Raw genomic sequence first — 16,738 nt, 5'->3', positions numbered from 1 at the left:
AAGGCTTCCGGCTCGGCCGCGTCCCCTGGCAGCGCCGGGCCCTGGGGGAAGGGGAACGAGACGAGACGACACCCAGCAGAGCGGAGGCGGACACGGTTTATTTCTGTCCCGCGGCCCACGGGGCGGGCCGGGCCTCCCCGCCGCGGGCCGCCTCCCCTCGGGGCTCCCCGTCCCAGCCGCCACCCGCCGGCAGCCTCCCGCGAGGCCGAGCGTCCCCGGAACAGCCCACGGGCCCCGAGGCCGCGGGGCGGACGCGACGGAGGGCGCGGCGGGAGCCCGGCGGGCGGCAGGCGCGGCGGCGGCGGCCGCAGGGCCACAGGCGGCGGAGGCGCGCGCGGAAGTGGCGCGAGGCGAGCGCGTAGACCAGCGGGTTGAGGCAGGAGTTGGCGTAGGCGAGGCAGTGCGAGGCCAGGCGGCAGGCGTAGGTGGCCGGGCTGAAGGCGAAGCGGCCGTACCAGAAGCAGAGGATGAGCGCGTGGTGCGGGCCCCAGCAGAGCGCGTAGAGCGCCGCCACCGCCAGCATGGCGCGCCCCGCGCGCGCCGTGGCCCTGCGCCGGGCCTCCGCCGCCGCGCCCGCGGGGCCCACGGCCGCCCACAGGAAGCGCAGCGTGCGCGCGTAGGCCAGGCTCACCACGGCCACGGGCAGCAGGTAGCCGGCCGCGAAGGTGGCCACGTCGAGGGCGCGCCGGCGCCCGTCCTCCCAGGCGGGCACGCAGAGCTCGAGCGCGCCGTAGCGCACGGTGCCGTAGTAGCTGAGGTAGGGCGCCGAGAAGAGCGCCGCCAGCAGCCAGACCAGGCCCACGGCGGCGCGCGCGTGGCGCGGGGTGCGCAGGGCCCGCGAGCGCAGCGGGTGCCGCACGGCCAGGTACCTGCGGGCGGGCGCCGGGTCAGCGCGGCGGGCGGGCGGGCGGCGCCCCGCGTCCGCGCCCCCGCGGGAACGCTGCGGCGGGCCCTGGGGGCTGGGGGTGCGCTGGGTGTCACCGCTCGACCTGCCTCCCGGGTGGGGCTGATTAAGGGGGTTAAGGGCACCGCACTTGGAGACGCGCCTGCAGGCGCAGAGAAACGTGACTTGGCCAAGGTCATCCGCTAGTGAGCGAGCCTGAATTTGACCCCAAGTTTCAAGCCGCGAAAGCAGATATGACCACAAGCTGGGCCAGGCGTGGGTGGTAATAAAATCTCTGAATTCTGGGCCCGCGTGGCATCCACCCGTGAACCAGGAGGTCACGGCTGGATTCCCGCTCAGCGCGCATGCCCAGGTTGCAGGCTGGATCCCCGGTAGGGGGCGTGCCTGAGGCAGCCAGGTGATGAATCTCATCATTGATGTTTCTGTCTCTCTCTCTCCCTCCCTCTCTCTCAAATCAATTAAAAAGACAAAAATAAATAAATAAATAAGTTAACTCCTAAAAGAAGTTAAAATATCTGAATTCATCTGTGTACTCATTTTGCCATTCATTTCACACTCACAGAGCTCCTACTGTGTGCCAGGCCCTGTGCCGACACTTGAAACACACGTTTGGGGGGAGCTCACTATGGCATATGGGGCAAGGCAGGATGGTCCCCTCAAGCACACCCTGCAGGTGCCCGGAGCCTGGGTGGTGGCTGCCAGAGAGCCGTTCCCTTCCTCTCGCCCGTCTCCCTTTCTGATCGCCCGTTCTCCCTTCCCTAAGGCCCACGGGCATCTGCTCCGGTCTCCCTCCCCAGCCCAGCCCCAGCCCGGTCCCAGCCAGCACACCTGTCCACGGAGACCGCGGCCAGCGTGAAGCTGCTGGCGTACATGGTGAGGTAGATGAGCAGGTGCACAGCCTTACAGACAAGCGCCCCGAAGAACCAGGCGTCCAGCGTGTAGATGGCAGCCTGGAAAGGCACGCAGCACAGGATGAAGCAGAGGTCAGCCACCGCCAGGTTGAGAATGAACAGGTCGGTCGTGCTGCCTGGCTCCTGCCACGCACTTGAGCCTGGCTGCAGCAGCACTGCCAGCACCAGCCCGTTGCCCACTGTGCCCAGCAGGAAGATGAGGGCAAAGACCACAGGCACTGCCACAGCCCCCACGCTCCCCGGGCTGCCTAGCGAAATGTTCTGGGCATCAGTCATCTCTCCAACAGATGGTCACCTGGGGAAGAGAAGCTGGAGTTCTCAGGCAGGGGCTCCAGCTCTGGTCCCTTGACCCAGGGGTCTCATTTCCTCAGCCTGGGCTGGCTAGATCTCCTGGGGGCGGGAATGGGGGACAGAGCCATATGTTATCATGTTATCTCTGAGACCTACTGTGCAAGCACCTGGCACGGTCACATTGGTGTCTGAAGTGGGTCTCTCAGTTTCCTAGAGAACACCCCCCCAGTGCTGAGTGAGAGGGCTGATTAGGGAGTTGCTGGACACCTCCAAGCAATGGAGCAGTGGTAAAGACACAGGCAGAGAGGGGTGAGGACATGGTGGGTGAGGAGAGGGGCATTCCAACCTCAGGAGCTGCTCTTATTTTCTTCTTAATGGGGATCTGAAGCTCAGGGAAGACTCTTGGACATTGGTCAAGGCCAGCAAAACATGGGTGACATCCCTGTGACATTGGAGAGTCCAGTTTAGTGAGAGCCCCACAGTAACACAGCTGGGAAAAGCATATAAGTCACTGCGTCTTTTGCACATGAGGAAATCAAGGCTCAGAGAGGGTACATGGGAGGCTAAAGATCACTTTGAGTGGCGGGTATGGGGCTGTTGCCACCTGGTTCTCTGGCTCCCAGGCTGCAGTGCTCATCTGAGAGCCTGTATGTAACAGGTGGTGCTGCGATAACCTGCACGCGTGTTCACGTGCATTTGTGAAAGCCGTGTCCACCCTCACCCCTCCCCACCCCAGTCTACATCGGCTACTACCTGTGGATTCCCCCTGACGCCTGGGACTTCTAGGTTGGAGGGACAGATTAAGGGCAACGGGGCCAGGCAGGGGTTGGGAAGAAAAGAGATGCATGCCCCCCCACCTGGCTCCTGGCATGCAACACCCACCTTAGTCCTGGGCGCTGGGTCCCCGCTTGCTCCCGGGTGAACCGGTCAGGCTGAGGCTGCCTCCTTGCAGGTGGAGATCTGCCTCTCACTCACTTCTCCCTCTTCCCCTTTAAGGCCCCTCCTCTGCTGAGCCAGACTCGGGCAGTCCCTCCGGAGTGCCCAGTGGCCACCTCCTCCTCCGACCCCGATTTCCCCCTCATGGCACGCTCTCCTGCCAGGCTCTTCTCTGCCTCTCTGCGTTGCTTCTGCCTCTTTCTGCAGTGAGTAACCCATTGATCTCACTGAGGTTCGCTTTGTAGTTAACCCCTCCATGCCCAGGGCCCAGCCCATCCTTGGCACTCCCACCTCCTGTGGCCCTGCCTGTCGACTCCATGCCCTATCCTCGCCTCTCCCTGCTCCAGTCCAAGCTCAGGAAGGATTCCTGTCTTGAGTAAGGTGTCCTAGGCTAGGGAACCAGAATATGAGTCCCTTTTCTGCAGACTTCAGATGGGACCCCTCCCCCAGACTGAGACCTATCAGCTTCTCCAAGCGTGGTCCAGGAGTTCAGTCTGGCTGGAGACTGGAAAGCTTATGTACCAGCCCAAAGAGTCTGGCTTTAGCCAGAGGGCAATGGGGAACTAGTAAAAGTCCTAGAGCAGGGACAAGATCTGCCACTAATTTTGTAATTAGTTCACTATGGCCTGAAGTGAAAAGCATGCACAGAGAGTGAGCAATTTGATGGCCCATTAGAAAGAAACCTCTTTTCCAGGCAACAGCCGAAGAGGTTAAAAGTTCTTGGCGAATGGCCCAGTCGGTCAGGGGTTCTGGCCTGACCTCTTAGAGGAGTGGGCCACGTGGACAAAGGGGTTAGAGGCCAGCACCTAGGGGGCGAGGTGCATTGGATCTAGCAACAAATGTGGGGGCAGAAGGCAGACAGCAAGGAGTCTTAGGAGAGAAGAGGTGGTAGGGGCTGCATGTGGAGTCTTTCCAGAAGCTGGGCAGGTGGAAAGAATGTCCAGGGGGAACTCTGGGAAAGTGAAAATAGTATGAGGGGACGCTGAGGAAGCCAAGACTTGCCTTCAAAGCCAGAGGAGCTAGGAGACTCTTCAGACCCCTGGGATTTTTGCCAGTGCTCAGAAGTGCTTCTCTAAAGCCTGATGCCACCCACCCCAGGTGCAGGGCATCCTCAACTTTTGGAAGCGGAGACTCACTGAACTGAAGATATTAGGACTCATACTTAAGACTCTCCCAAATCTGAATTCAGAGTTACCTGATTAAGGAATTGGAACTGTAGAATCTTATGATCACTGAAAGGCAGAATTGTAGGACTCTAGACTCAGTGTGGTGGGGTTTCAGAATCACTGACAGAGGTCCACAACCACCTTCTACTTTTTTATTTCAGAGAGAGGAAGAGGGACAAATAGAAACATCAGTGACGAGTCATTGATCAGCTGCCTCTTGCATGCCCCCTACTGGGGATGGAGCCTGCAACCAGGGCATGTGCCCTGATGGGGAACTGAACCATGACGTCCTGGTTCATGGATTGATGGGCAACCCCTGAGCCGTGCTGGCTGGGCGGCAACCACCCTCTTTATGAAAGTAATGCACTGATAGATTCCTGGAAGCCTAGACTCATGAATGTGGCATGCCTGCACCCTGAAAGCCCCGAGACCCCTGACATACTGTCCTACCTCCCCTTGGAGGCCCCCAGCCCGCAAGGCCCCTCCTTACCCTTGGCGGGGTTCTGGAAGCACTAGGGGAACTCCCAGCAGCCACAAGGCTGGGTGACTACACAAGGCCTGGCAGTGGGGCAAGCAGGGAGGGCATGTCTTCATGCCCCAGGGCACTCCTAGCACCCCCTCTTCCTTTTGCTCCAACTGTTGTCCCTGGTGGCCACGGCTTGAACTCTGTGCCCAACACAGAAGATGCGGATTGTGTGCCCTGGGAGTGGTCCCCCAGGCCCTCAGCCCTGCAGAACGCAGAAGTGCAGCTGACCCATGGCCAGCCCTCGAGCCTGTTGCAGGTGCCCAGCGGCAACTACCAGTATGTGCCCAAGCCCAAGCCCGTGCAACCAGAGCTGCTGCTGCTCCTGATGGTGCCTCCTATGACCCCTTCTGGATGGCAGTGGACCAGGGCAGCCGCCCGCTGGTCAACCATGCGGTGTCCCACAGTGGCTAGGCCCAGGATGTCACGATGCTACTGCTGCCTGTGTTGACCACTGGGGAGAACTGGCCAGCGGTAGCATACATTCTGTGCTACAGACTAGCGGACGTGGGCCCGGTGCTCTGGCTCCGCTGGGCAGGGCACACCAACTGCGACATGATTGTGATCGTGGTTGCCGGGTACGGTGTGCCCACTGGCACAGACCTTGCACACCCACCTCCTGGCTGGGCCTGTACTGGTACTCTCGCTGCTGCAGCAGTGCACCTGGAACCAGGTGCGCTACCCCAGCGGTGGCAGCGTGCAAGTGTTCCTGTCAACCGATGTGGCCCCAGCACCCTGGGCTCCTGGACCCCAGCCTCAAGCTCTCCCAGATTCCAGAATCCTAGTGCTAAGATCCTGCAGGACTGGGCCAGAGCTCAGCCCAAGATCCCCAGGGAAAGGGGAGGGCTGGGGGTGCGGGTCAGACTTTGTCCTAGTCCCTGTTGTTAATAAGGGCGTTTCATCGTCCTGCTCTCCCCGGGAAACTGCAAGCTTCCCAAGGCCACACCGCGCTGAGACCGGAGCTACGGTCCTCAGCCATCCCGCACCCCCACCAGGTGCCCAGAAGGCTGAGTGGGGCGGTCACTGGAGAATGGCCAGGGGAAACAACTGTGGGATGGGGGTGCCATCTCTAGTAGGGCAGAGCGAGGCCTTGTGGGGGACAAGGGTGGATGGGGCCTTCAAGCAGCCAGTCAGCCCTCCTGGCCTTGCCTGCGGGCAGCCCAAACAGCCAAGCCCAAGGCCTGGAGCCTGGAGCCTGGAGGGGCGAGGCCATGGTGGCCGGAGCCCGAGCTCGCTGCGCCCCCTGGCGGCTGTTCGTCAGGCCAGTAGGCCTTGAGATGACTGAGCTGGAAGGGCCCCAGACATTAACATAAATCTATGCTGGCGGAGGAAACTGAGGCACCTGCTGGGAATGGGGCCTCCCCCAGGCTACAGAGTGGGCCAGAAACAGGGTTCTAGATGGCAGGCCCTCTCCTCCAAATATGGGTTTGGGTGCCCAGCCTTTTCTTATCTGGGCAGCCGTAGGCCATCCTTTGGATGGGGAGCTGAGGGCGAGGTTTCCGCCAAGTTTAGACTGTGGAGGCTGCAGAGTGGGGGGTGGGGGGCGTGGGAAAGGTCCTGCAGAGCTGGTGCTCAGCTCCCTCTATAGCAGGACAGGATCCAACTGAGCCAGATGCCTGGGTCTCATCTTAATTTGGGGGAGGTGGTCAGCTCTGAGGTCTACTAGTTTTCAGGAGCCTGCCCGCAGAGCCCCAACTCCTGCCTGCTTCTTCAACCGATCATAGAGCAGATCAACCTGCTCAGAGAGAATGAAGCCGACCAACATGTCAAAGCCAATTGCCACAGTTGTTTCACATTCACTGCCACAAGCACGTGCCTTGCCCCAGCCTGGCCCTAGGACTTTGATAGGGCTCAGAGCCGCTGGCCTGGGCTGATGATCCAAGGCCCACTCTGTCGCTACAGAGGGAGGGGGACCTTGGCTCAGCATGTCACTACCCAGGGCTCATGGTAATGCCCCCGTGCAGCCGCCCCACCTCCACGAAGGCCTCCACACAGCGGTCAATGTCCTCCTCGCTGTGCTCTGCTGAGATCTGTACCCGGATCCGGGCCTTGCCCTTAGGGACTACTGGGTAGCTGAACCCGATGACAAAGATGCCTGGGAAGATAGAGAGGGTCAACCTGGGACTCATCAGAGCCAGGCAGGCTTTGGGGCATGACATATAGCTCCTACTTTCCTAAGGATCAGAGGGCAAGGGAGCTGACTATGGTCTCTCAGATATGGACTGCCTCGTGGCCTGGGTTTCAAGTTTGGACAGCTGGTCTAAAAAGGGTAGTAGGGTGGGGATAAGGGGGAATAGTCACAGTCCAGGGTTCCTCCCTCTTTTCTCTTAGGACCCACAGCCAGTCCTTTTGTCCTGGCCTCCTTACCTCTCTTTAGCATGTCATCCGCCATGCAAGAGGCCAGCCGGGCATCACCCAGCATCACAGGGCAGATGGGGTGATTGGCTCCCGAAATGGTGAAGCCAGCAGCCTTCATCTTACTGCGGAACCTGTGGGCACAAGCTGGGTGTCACAGGTCACTGGGGGGCTGTGGATCATTCATACCCACTCCTGATGGGCACATGACCCAAGATCTGTGCCCAAATCTGCAAAGGAGATGAACAAAGACAGAGATGCAGACCCAGAAAGTCAAATGGGGAGCCAGGCAGAGGAACAAGCAGACCAAAAAGCGAGGTGGAAAGATAGAATTGCACAAGATGGGGAGACACAGGGTCATTCACAGAAAAACGTGCCAGGAAGTGGAGGCCACGCTGAGTCCCAGTGCAACCTGCTGGGGATGTGGTATGGGCACAGGCAGAACCTGTAGGCACGGGCTGGGCAGGCACACAGGGGCAGGCCTCAGTAGCTCCCCACTCCGGCCTTTCCCACCCCTGACAGAGACTGTACCGCTGGGTTTTGGCTGCCATAGACTGGACAATGGCATTGCTCTCCATAAGCAGGTCCAGGGCCTTGGAGGCACAGCCAACGATAGCAGGCGGCAGGCTATTGGAGAAGAGGTAGGGCCGGGCACGCTGCCGTAGCAGGGACACCAGGGGCCCAGGCCCCGTCGTGTAGCCCCCTGAGAACAAAGGCAGAGGTGGGGCTAGTCAGGGGTCAGGAGTCAGAGCCTACCCTCAGCCCCTCCTGGGAGTATAGTCCACGCTGCCCTCTTGCCTGCAGTCCCAGGTCTCCCCTCCCCACCTTTCCTGAGACTCCTCCAGGGCCCTGCATGTGTATAAGGGGACGCCAGGGGCACAACCCTGTAGGCACCTGACGCTCCACTCAGCGCCTTCCCCAGTGTGGAGTTGATGATGGTGACCTGGTCCATCACGCCCAGCAGCTCATCCGTGCCCCTGCAAGGAAAGCTGCCACTGCCACTACTGGCCGCCTGAGCGCCCAGCAATCATGTGGCAAGTTGGAGGCTGGCCTCCTGGTTTCCCACCCACCCTTAGAAGCCCAACCCAAGGCCTCGGGTGCCACATGCTCCCACCGTCCTGTGGCCCCCAGGAAGCCAGTGGCATGGCATTCGTCCACGAAGACCAGGGCACCATATCGAGCTGCGAGGCGGCAGATCTCCTGCAGGGGTGCAATGTCACCATCCATGGAAAAGACCCCATCAGTGGCCACCAGGCGCAGTCGATGCTTCTGCAAGGGAAGGCAAGGACAGTGGCGACTGTTGTCACAAGCTGGGCCAAACTACCCACCTTCTGTGCTACTTGGGGCTCTAGGAGCTCGCCTTGCCCAGTGCCCAGCACGGAGGTGGGCACATAAGCATAACTGTACTGGGAGTGGGACATCTTCCTCCTTGCCTCTCTGAGCCTTCCTCATCTCTTTCAGGGCAGTCTGGAGCTACACTTAGGCTTGGGTAGTGAGAATGCTCTCAGTGTCCCCTTCAGAGAGCAGTGTGGGGCGGGGCCAGTTCTTTCCATAAGCTCATCGCACCGCTATGCCTACTAAGAGCCTGCCATACATAAGGTGCCCGAGGCAGCATGTGCAATGGAAAAAAGCTCGGAGTCTGAGGGATTTGGGTTCAAATTTTGGCTGTATCAAACTTTCAGGCTGTTTGTCTGTGAGTGTGGAGCTGGCCTCGAGGGGCTGAGAATAAGCCATCCTAGCCCCTGGAACCCCTGGGCCTTGTCCTACTTGGGCCTCCTGCAGCTTGGCCTCTAGATCGGCCATGTCCAGGTGGCGATAGCGGTACTTGTGGGCCTTGCAAAGACGGATGCCATCGATGATGGAGGCATGGTTCAGCTCATCTGACAGGACTGCGTCCTCCGGGGTCAGTAGGGCCTGGAAGAAGGCAGGTGAAGTACAGCCATCACCTAACCACCTTGGTGTTCTCCCTCTCCTACGACTCCCCCTGAGTCCAAATTTCACTTGCATTCCGCTGGGCAGGGAGGCAAGGAGCCCTCTGCCTCTATCTGGGTCCCCAGAGCCCCAGGACTAGGCTGAACCAGAGCCCTGCTGTAGTGAGAGCAGGTGAGAATATGTTTGGTGAGTGCCTGGCCCCTGCCACCTCCAGCCTTCCAGCTGATATAGGTTATCCCCAAATACCTTGGAAGATGGCCTCCTTGCAAACCTCAGGATTCTTTCTGGAGCACTACCTGGCCCAACCTGACCTCTGTAAGAAATGAGCACTGGAGCCCCTCGCCGTGGCACTGGCATCTTGCCAGGTTCTCCTGATTGCCCACTCCTTCCACAGCCTAGCAGGCTTCGCCAACTCCCACTCACGGCCCCCACATACCTCAAAGAGGCCAGTGTTGGCATCAAAACAGCTGGGATAAAGAATGGCGTCCTCCCGCTGGTGGAAGCAGGCTATCTTTGCTTCTAGATCCTTGTGGATACTCTGAAGAAAGTGAATGAGACAGGTGTTAATGCCTGCAGGGTGCCTGGCACAAGTCCTAGGGACAGAGGCTTATTAGGTGGCCACAAACACACCCAGCCTAGAAGGCCTTCAGCCTTGGCCTTTCCCTTCTTTCTTTACCACAAGGGTTCCTCAGTGCCAGCAGGAATCTGGCAGATGGTCCTCATTGAGTAATCAGGGACTTGCTAGATGTCCCTTCCCGGTCGGCTCTTCTTTTAGTAAAGAGGGTTGGATAGTGAAATTATGGGTACTGATGGCAAAGAAAGTCGTGTCTTCCTAATATCAAACTGAGTGCTTTTTTTGGTTGCTTTATGGCAAAGGAGATTACATAAGGAACTCTTTAAGTTCATCTGGATCTCGAATTCTTAGATGTGAAAGCTGTCTGGTCTGGGTGAGGCTTCTGCTGGAAAGTGCCCTGGCCGGGATTTAGGAGTTCCATCATTCATTGAATCCTCCCTTTTCGGAAAGGGTAGGTAATAATAATCACAAGTAGCCAGGAGCATGGACTCTTGAGCCAGGCTACCCGGGTTCAAATCCTACCATGACAGCCTGTGAGCCCTTAAGCAAGTCACTTCACTTCTCTGGGCCTCAACGTTCTCATCTCTTTAACAGGGATGAAAACTGCACTTATCACTTAGGACTGTTCTGAGCATTAATGAGTTAATATTTGTAACGTTCTTAAAACAGTACCTGATACATTGTAAGCACTATAAGTTTCATGTTTGTATGAGTTTATTTTGTAACATTACCAAATAAAACAATAACCAACATTCAAGCTATATGTCAAGCACTGTTTTGAGCATTTTTACATGTGTTAATGCTTTAATTTATACTCTATTAAGAACTACTATCCCCATTTTACCAATGAAAGGACTGAGGCACAGAGAGGTTAAGACACTTGCCCAGAGTAACAGGCAATAAAAGCTGGTGCTGGGCCCTGGCTGGGTGGCTCAGTTGGCTGGAGTGTTGTCCCCTACACCAAAAAGTTGTGGGTTCAATTCCCTGTTGGGGCACATATGGGAGGCAACCTATTAATGTTTCTTTCTCACATCGATGTCTCCCTCCCTTCCTCCATTCCTCTTTCTCTAAAATCAATAAACATATCCTTGGGTGTGAATTTTAAAAAAAGGCAGAAAAGGTGGTGCTGGGAATTGAGTTCAGGCAGAACAGCTCCCAAACCCTCTAGCTCAATCCCTGCCTTCTATTCCCTTCCTGTAGGACAGGTGAACTCTGTTCTGCAGGTGGAAAAACAGATGCTCGAAGAGGTCAAGTTTCTTGCCCAAGGCTTCGCAGCAAAACAGAAGCCTGAACCCAGCCTTTCTAGTGGACAGCTCTGGAGCTAAGAGCGGGCCCACAGTCCTGGGATGGGATGAGCTGAGCTGGCTAAACCAGCCCTGCTGACTGGGAAGCAGATAGCTGGGGTCAGTGCCCGATGCTGGGGACAAGGCCCCACTCTACCCACCTCTCTCCCCTACCCCAACACCCACTGTGTACCTGGGTCCCACAGATGAAGCGGACAGAGCTAAGGCCAGCTCCAAACTCCTTCAGAGCCTGCAGACCTGCCTGGATCACCTCAGGGTGGTTGCTCAGGCCCAGGTAGTTGTTGGCACAGAAGTTAAGGATTCCTGAGGTGGAAGACAAGGAACAGACACAGCAGCTCAAGGCCTTAAGGAAAGGCCTGGAAAGGTGTCAGTGCCAGGCCCCAGGGACCCAGATAGGTGAACCCAGATTCACCCTTGAGGAGGCAACCACCACACATATGATCCATTCTGGGGCAGAGGCCAGGATGGGGAGCTGAGGGCCCCTAGGAGGCACTGAATCCACCAGCTACAGGAGAGGAAGGGTCAGGAAAGATTCTCAGAGTGGCACCTTGAAGGATGAGAAATTTAAACTCTGGCTTTGAATCACATTTCCCCCCCAAGGAGGAACTCAGCCCTGCCTCACAGACTTCTCCTGTCCCTGAGGACCACCAGCAACAGTCATCTGGGCCTTGGTTACCTCGTGGGTAAATGAAGAGGGTTGGGTCAGATGCTCACTGTGGTTCTCAAACTCCACAGTTGACTTTGCTGCCTGGTATAGAATCACAGGACCAAAAGGGGGTGCTTCTGAGATCTGACCCAAGGAGGAAACAGAGGCCTGAGGAAGGTTCACTCAACCTGGGAGAGGCAAAAACAGGATGAACACCCGGGGTCTCCTAATTTCCCATCTTTTGACCTGCTCCCAGCTTCCCCTGGGGGAAGGGAGGGATTTTCTGGGACCTCTGTGTTACAAATGCGTGCAAAAGGACCGAGGACTCCATGCCTACTTCCTGGGCAGAAGGCAGGGGGCCTTTATAACCAGCACCCACTTGGGACCTGGCACAAACAGGGGCAGTGACTGCTGGCTGGTTAGACAGAAACGAGGGAGACCTGGTAGGTCAATTCATGGTGTGACTCCCGCAGCAGCCCATGAGCCCCTGCTCACTGTGACTTTGGCCAGGAAGTTGGCCTCTCTGGCCCATTAGCTGGCCCTCCAGCTCCACTATACCAAAGTCCAGCTCTGCCTGCAGCTAGCTGGGGGCTGTGGGACAGCTCACGTCACATCTTTAAGCTTTCTCGTTTGTAAAGTGGGATTAGTCATTCCTATGTTTGGAGGTTTACAGAAGTCCACGTGCACAAAGCAGCGCTCCAGAAATGCGGGGTTTCTGGCTGCGCCTTCCCATCACCAGCCCTTGAAGCAGCCACGGTGGGACCCAGCTGGGCACGTTTCTTTTTTTCTCACGTTCTCTCCGCCCCGCCCTGCCCTCTAACTCAAACAAGTGCTCAAGGGCAAATCACCTCCCTTCACGGACACGGGTTTAACCAGGTTACAGTTAAGTGGGCCTGACAGCTGGAAAAGGGGCCGTGGCCACGAGCGCAGGGGCGCCCGCCTCCCACCGCCTCCAAGACCCCGCGCAGTTCGCAGCTTCGGAAGGGCTACCACCCGGCCACGTCCCACGACTCCCGGGAGGGGGCGCTACCTCCGCCGACGCCGTCAACGTGGACGTGCGGCCCCTGGCGCGACGTGATGACCCGCTCGCTCTTCCAGGTGCCAGCCCCGCGGATCCCCTCCAGCTCCTCCTCCAGGATGCCATGCAGCTGGGCCAGCGCTGAGTGCGCGCGACGGCCGCGGGGGGCCCGGCAGAGCGCGGCGCGGGGCACCGACACAGCCCACATAGCGCTCACCTCGCCTACCTCGCGCGAGCGCGCCCCGAGCTCGGCGGCGGCGGGCCGGTCACGTGGCCGAGGGCCGGACCCCGATAGCCAATGGGAGCGAGGAGGGCTCCTCGTCGGGGCGGGAAGGCGGGACCAGCGGCGGGGGCGGAGCCGGGCGGGATGCGCAGAGGACGAAAAGTGGATTGATTTGTAAGTTGAGACCCGACCGGTCCGCGAAGGGGGAAGGGAGGCAACGCTGCGGGGCCCAGCCCACCAGCCCCCCATCCCATTCCCACCCCCGGCCTTCGCGCCCATCTCTCGGAGGGGGTGCTCTGGACCCCAGGGGCGGCCTGAGGCACGTTCCGTCCCGTCAAGCCCTAAGGTTCCCATGTTTCTGGGGAGCTCTTGGAACCCTCCCTCCTTTCTCAGGTGCAAAGGCCCCCAGATTTCCCCCCACTGCTCGCCGCCCAGTTGCTCCACCTCCAGACTTAGAAGAAGGAAAAACACCGCCTAGGTTTAGTCCTTTTTCAATTTTTATTTTAAAGTTTTAAAGTTACAAAGACAGCAAATTCTTCCCGGCACAAATAACACTTGTTTTTTTACAAAAAAAAAAAAGGGGGGGGTACGACGCGCAATTGCGCGTTTTCCTATTTTATGAGAAAGGACGACTGTACAGTTTTTTTCTCCCAGCTCCCGGTGTGAAACGTAAGTGCTAGCTCTACATAGGTATATACACATTTACACGCACGTACACAGACCTAGCTCTGTAAAACTACTTAGCAATTCAAAAATCAACTGCAGTATGTCTTACTGTCCACTCCCCGCCCCCTACCCCTCCCCCACCTACCACTACTTAGAAAAGACTCAGAAGTAAAGAGGTCGGGAAGTTTTTAAGTGGCGTTCGCAGGGCTGGAGACTCACCAGACCACCAAAGCCACCTCTTGTACAGGAGGAACCAAAAACCAGGGGAATACAATCCAATTGTGTGGAAAAACCCAAGTTTCAACAGGGCTCACTGAGGCACTTGGCTGACTGACTCCCCACCCTTCCCCCAAAGTTTCCACTCCCATTACAGGAGACTTTCCCAAGCCACAAAGACCCCCACCCCCCAATGGCTAGTTTCCAGCTGAGAGAAGCCACAGCTTCTCAGACCAGCTGTCACTTCCAACCCCTCCCTCCCCTAGGACAATAGGGAGGCCACAGGGACAGAGGAACAGGAGTGAGAAGGAAACTGGATTTGGACCCCCCACTGCTCACCACTGGGAGGTAGAAGGCAGCCCAGGGAGGGTTTATCCCACCTCCCTAACCTGGTGTCCAGCTACTGCCACCCCTCTCCTCCCCAACAAGGTTCTGAAACTCACCAGGCTGCTCAACTTAAAGACTCACTTGTCTTAAAGATACTCCTGCAAACCTTACAATTCCTGGGCCCCTCTCAACTAGCCAAAACAAGCTGCCTTCCCGATTCTCCCACCCCCACCCCCCACTTTTACCTTCATAGCGAACAAACCAACTAAACATAACACACAAACCCACCCCAAACCCTAAGTAGATTAATAACAAATTAACAGAACAAAACATAAGTACATTCTCATCATTACAGGGATGAGATTGTGTTTGCTGTCCTTGCACGACTGGTTAAGGAAAAATGAACTATTCCCTAATGTCTGAGGAATCCAAATTCTGTCTCTCAAAGTCAGAATAGAGAGAGGGGCAAGGGGCTGCAGATGAGGAGTAAGAGAGAAGAAAGGAGAAAAGTATTTACAGAAAATAGGAGACAGGCAGGAGTGTCCACAAGAAAAGCTTCACTGTCACTTCTTCTTGCTGGCCCTCTTGGCACTGGACTTGGCTTTGGGCTTCACTGGTTTGGCCTTCTTAGGCTTGGATGCCTTGACTGGCTTGGCTTTGACAGTCTTGGGTTTTTTGGCTTTCTTGGGCGTGGCAGCCGCCTTCTTCTTGGCCTTCTTGACAGGGGTGGCTTTGGGCTTCTTGCTGGGGGCTTTGGCGGCTGCCTTCTTGGGCTTGGCTGCCTTCTTTGGCGTGGCCACCTTCTTGACTTCTTTCTTGGTCTTCTTGAAGGCCACTGACCTCTTAGGCTCGTCGCTCTTGGCCAGCCGAAAGGACCCTGAGGCACCCACTCCTTTGGTCTGCTTGAGGACCCCGGTGGTAACCAGGCGCTTGATGGACAACTTGATCTGCGAGTCGGCGTTCTCGCCCACCTTGTAGTGGCTCTTGATGTACTTCTGGATGGACTGGCGCGAGGAACCAGCGCGGTTCTTCTCCGCCTGGATGGCAGCCACAATCATGTCTGAGTACTTGGGGTGGTCTGTGGACTTCTTGGAAGCCTTGGCCCGCTTGGGCTTGGCCGCGGGGGTAGACGTGGAGTTTTCGGTCATGGTGGCCTGCCTGGTCCTGCTGTTGAAGAATGCGCCTTCAAAAGGGCCAGCCCCCGGCGGAGGCCGAGGAAAGCCTGACTCGGGATCGGCTTTCGCACCCCGGACTCTCTGGGACCTGGCTCGGGTCGCGGGAGAGCTCGCTGCGCCGGTTCTGCGTGGCCCGGCCCAGCCCCGCCGGCCGGTCGGTCTGTCCGTCTGCGTGCGGCGGCTGCGGCTGCGGCTGCGGCTCTGGCTCTGGCTCTGGCTCTGGCTCTGGCTCTGTCACCGCCTCCGCTGCCTCTCTTTTCCCAGCTCCGCGTCTGGCGCTCGGGCGGCGCATCCGGGTATTTAGCGGCGGCGGGCGGACCGCGGTGAGGACAGGGCTGCTGGCTGCCTGCTCCCGGCCCGGAATGGCGCTGCGCCGCCGCCATCTGTGTTTCTTCCGCCGAGCAAATCCGACCTTTCCCCCCGCCCCGGGCCTTCCCGCTCCCCGCCGCCGCCCGGGGTCGCTGCCCGGCTCCCTGGGCTCCCCCGCCAGGCGGCTCGCCGGCCGGGCCGCCGCCCCCCGAGCCCGCAAGGCGCCCCAAACGGCGCCGAGGACCGCTGGGGCGCCGGCACATTTCCCCTTTGCGGGGGGCTGGCTCTGCGGAGCCGGGGAGCCCCGATGCGGGAAACCCCTCGTAGCAAAGCTCCCACCCTGGGGCTACTGGGGACCCCGCTCCCGGCCCGCTGCGGGGTCCCCCAGTCCGGTGGAGTGGCCGGAAAGCGGCCCCAACTAACACACGCGGCCCCGAGCCGGGCGACTCCCAGCCGGGCCGAGCCGGGACAGGGGGGAGGGGTCGCTCCCCCGGGGTCCGGTCACCTCTCGGGGGTCATCCCGCCACCGGGCCCCCCGCACCTCTACCCCCTCTCTGTCCATTGGGCCCCTAAGCAAACTTTCCCGGGAAGAGTTGGAAGGGCACTTTCAAACTTTGTCCCTTCCCCCTCCTCGATCGGCTCTCCCCCAGCGGGCCCCCTGACCTCTGCGGTGCAGGTTCTCTCCTGAGGCCGAACCCCCAGGGCTTCCAGGGCCCCCCAAGACAGGGAGGAGGGGTCTCCCGAGTCGCCCCGTCTCCTCAAAGACCCCCACATCTCCCATATATCTTAACCGGGAATTCATTTATATGCCTCCCTCAGCCTAGGAGTTTTGGGGTGTCAGAGGCAGAGCCCGCTGCCCCCACCCCTGAGGCCCAGCCTGGGGGTCCGGTCCCCCTCCCGAGGACCCTGCAGGGCGGGGGTCTCGGGGCGGCAGGACCACCGCGCAGGAGCTGCCCCACAGGCTCTCAGCAGAGGCTGTGCTGGGGCCCCCGGGATGAGAGGCGCTGAGGGCCTGGGGAGCCTGGGGAGCCTGGGGAGCGGGGCTCTGCGGGGGGCGAGGGGCGTCGCGCTCCCTGGCACCAACTAATCCTCGGGAAGTGTGCGGTCGTTCGGGGAACCGGGGCCGGGACCACCGCCATTTTGCGGGGAGGATGCAGTGTCTTTGTTAAAATGTATACATCCTTTACCGTGCTGGGCAGGTACAGACGAGGCGAGCAAGGGGCGCCACCGTCCTTCGGGAGGCCTGAGGGGCTCTGAGAGGA

The 16,738-nt window shown here is 58.8% G+C and overlaps 3 protein-coding genes across 3 annotated transcripts; all 3 read right to left on the bottom strand.

The window, feature by feature from the left end:
• Nucleotides 1–97: 97 nt before the first annotated feature.
• Nucleotides 98–2,406, bottom strand: GALR3 (galanin receptor 3). The gene is made up of 2 exons (XM_087813804.1): nucleotides 1,733–2,406; nucleotides 98–869 (listed from the first exon to the last, which is right to left on the bottom strand). The coding sequence occupies exons 1-2, from the start codon at nucleotides 2,089–2,091 to the stop codon at nucleotides 98–100; spliced, it is 1,131 nt and encodes a 376-aa protein (XP_087669930.1). The 5' UTR covers nucleotides 2,092–2,406.
• A 2,422-nt stretch (nucleotides 2,407–4,828) lies between these two features.
• GCAT (glycine C-acetyltransferase) lies at nucleotides 4,829–12,771 on the bottom strand. Its single transcript, XM_016223108.2, has 9 exons — nucleotides 12,573–12,771; nucleotides 11,069–11,199; nucleotides 9,455–9,556; nucleotides 8,854–9,000; nucleotides 8,201–8,355; nucleotides 7,981–8,063; nucleotides 7,618–7,789; nucleotides 7,099–7,220; nucleotides 4,829–6,826 (listed from the first exon to the last, which is right to left on the bottom strand). Exons 1-9 carry the CDS (start codon nucleotides 12,766–12,768, stop codon nucleotides 6,663–6,665), a joined length of 1,272 nt encoding a protein of 423 aa, XP_016078594.2. The 5' UTR covers nucleotides 12,769–12,771; the 3' UTR covers nucleotides 4,829–6,662.
• A 491-nt stretch (nucleotides 12,772–13,262) lies between these two features.
• H1-0 (H1.0 linker histone) lies at nucleotides 13,263–15,374 on the bottom strand. The gene has a single exon (XM_016222558.2). The coding sequence runs from the start codon at nucleotides 15,138–15,140 to the stop codon at nucleotides 14,556–14,558; it is 585 nt and encodes a 194-aa protein (XP_016078044.1). The 5' UTR covers nucleotides 15,141–15,374; the 3' UTR covers nucleotides 13,263–14,555.
• Between the last annotated feature and the right edge of the window lie 1,364 nt (nucleotides 15,375–16,738).

Source organism: Miniopterus natalensis, chromosome 2, assembly GCF_054644295.1.
Source record: "Miniopterus natalensis isolate mMinNat1 chromosome 2, mMinNat1.hap1, whole genome shotgun sequence".
In the NCBI taxonomy this organism is placed as follows: domain Eukaryota; kingdom Metazoa; phylum Chordata; class Mammalia; order Chiroptera; family Miniopteridae; genus Miniopterus; species Miniopterus natalensis.
Note: the sequence above shows the minus strand (reverse complement) of the source record. Positions and strands in the feature narration are given on the sequence as shown.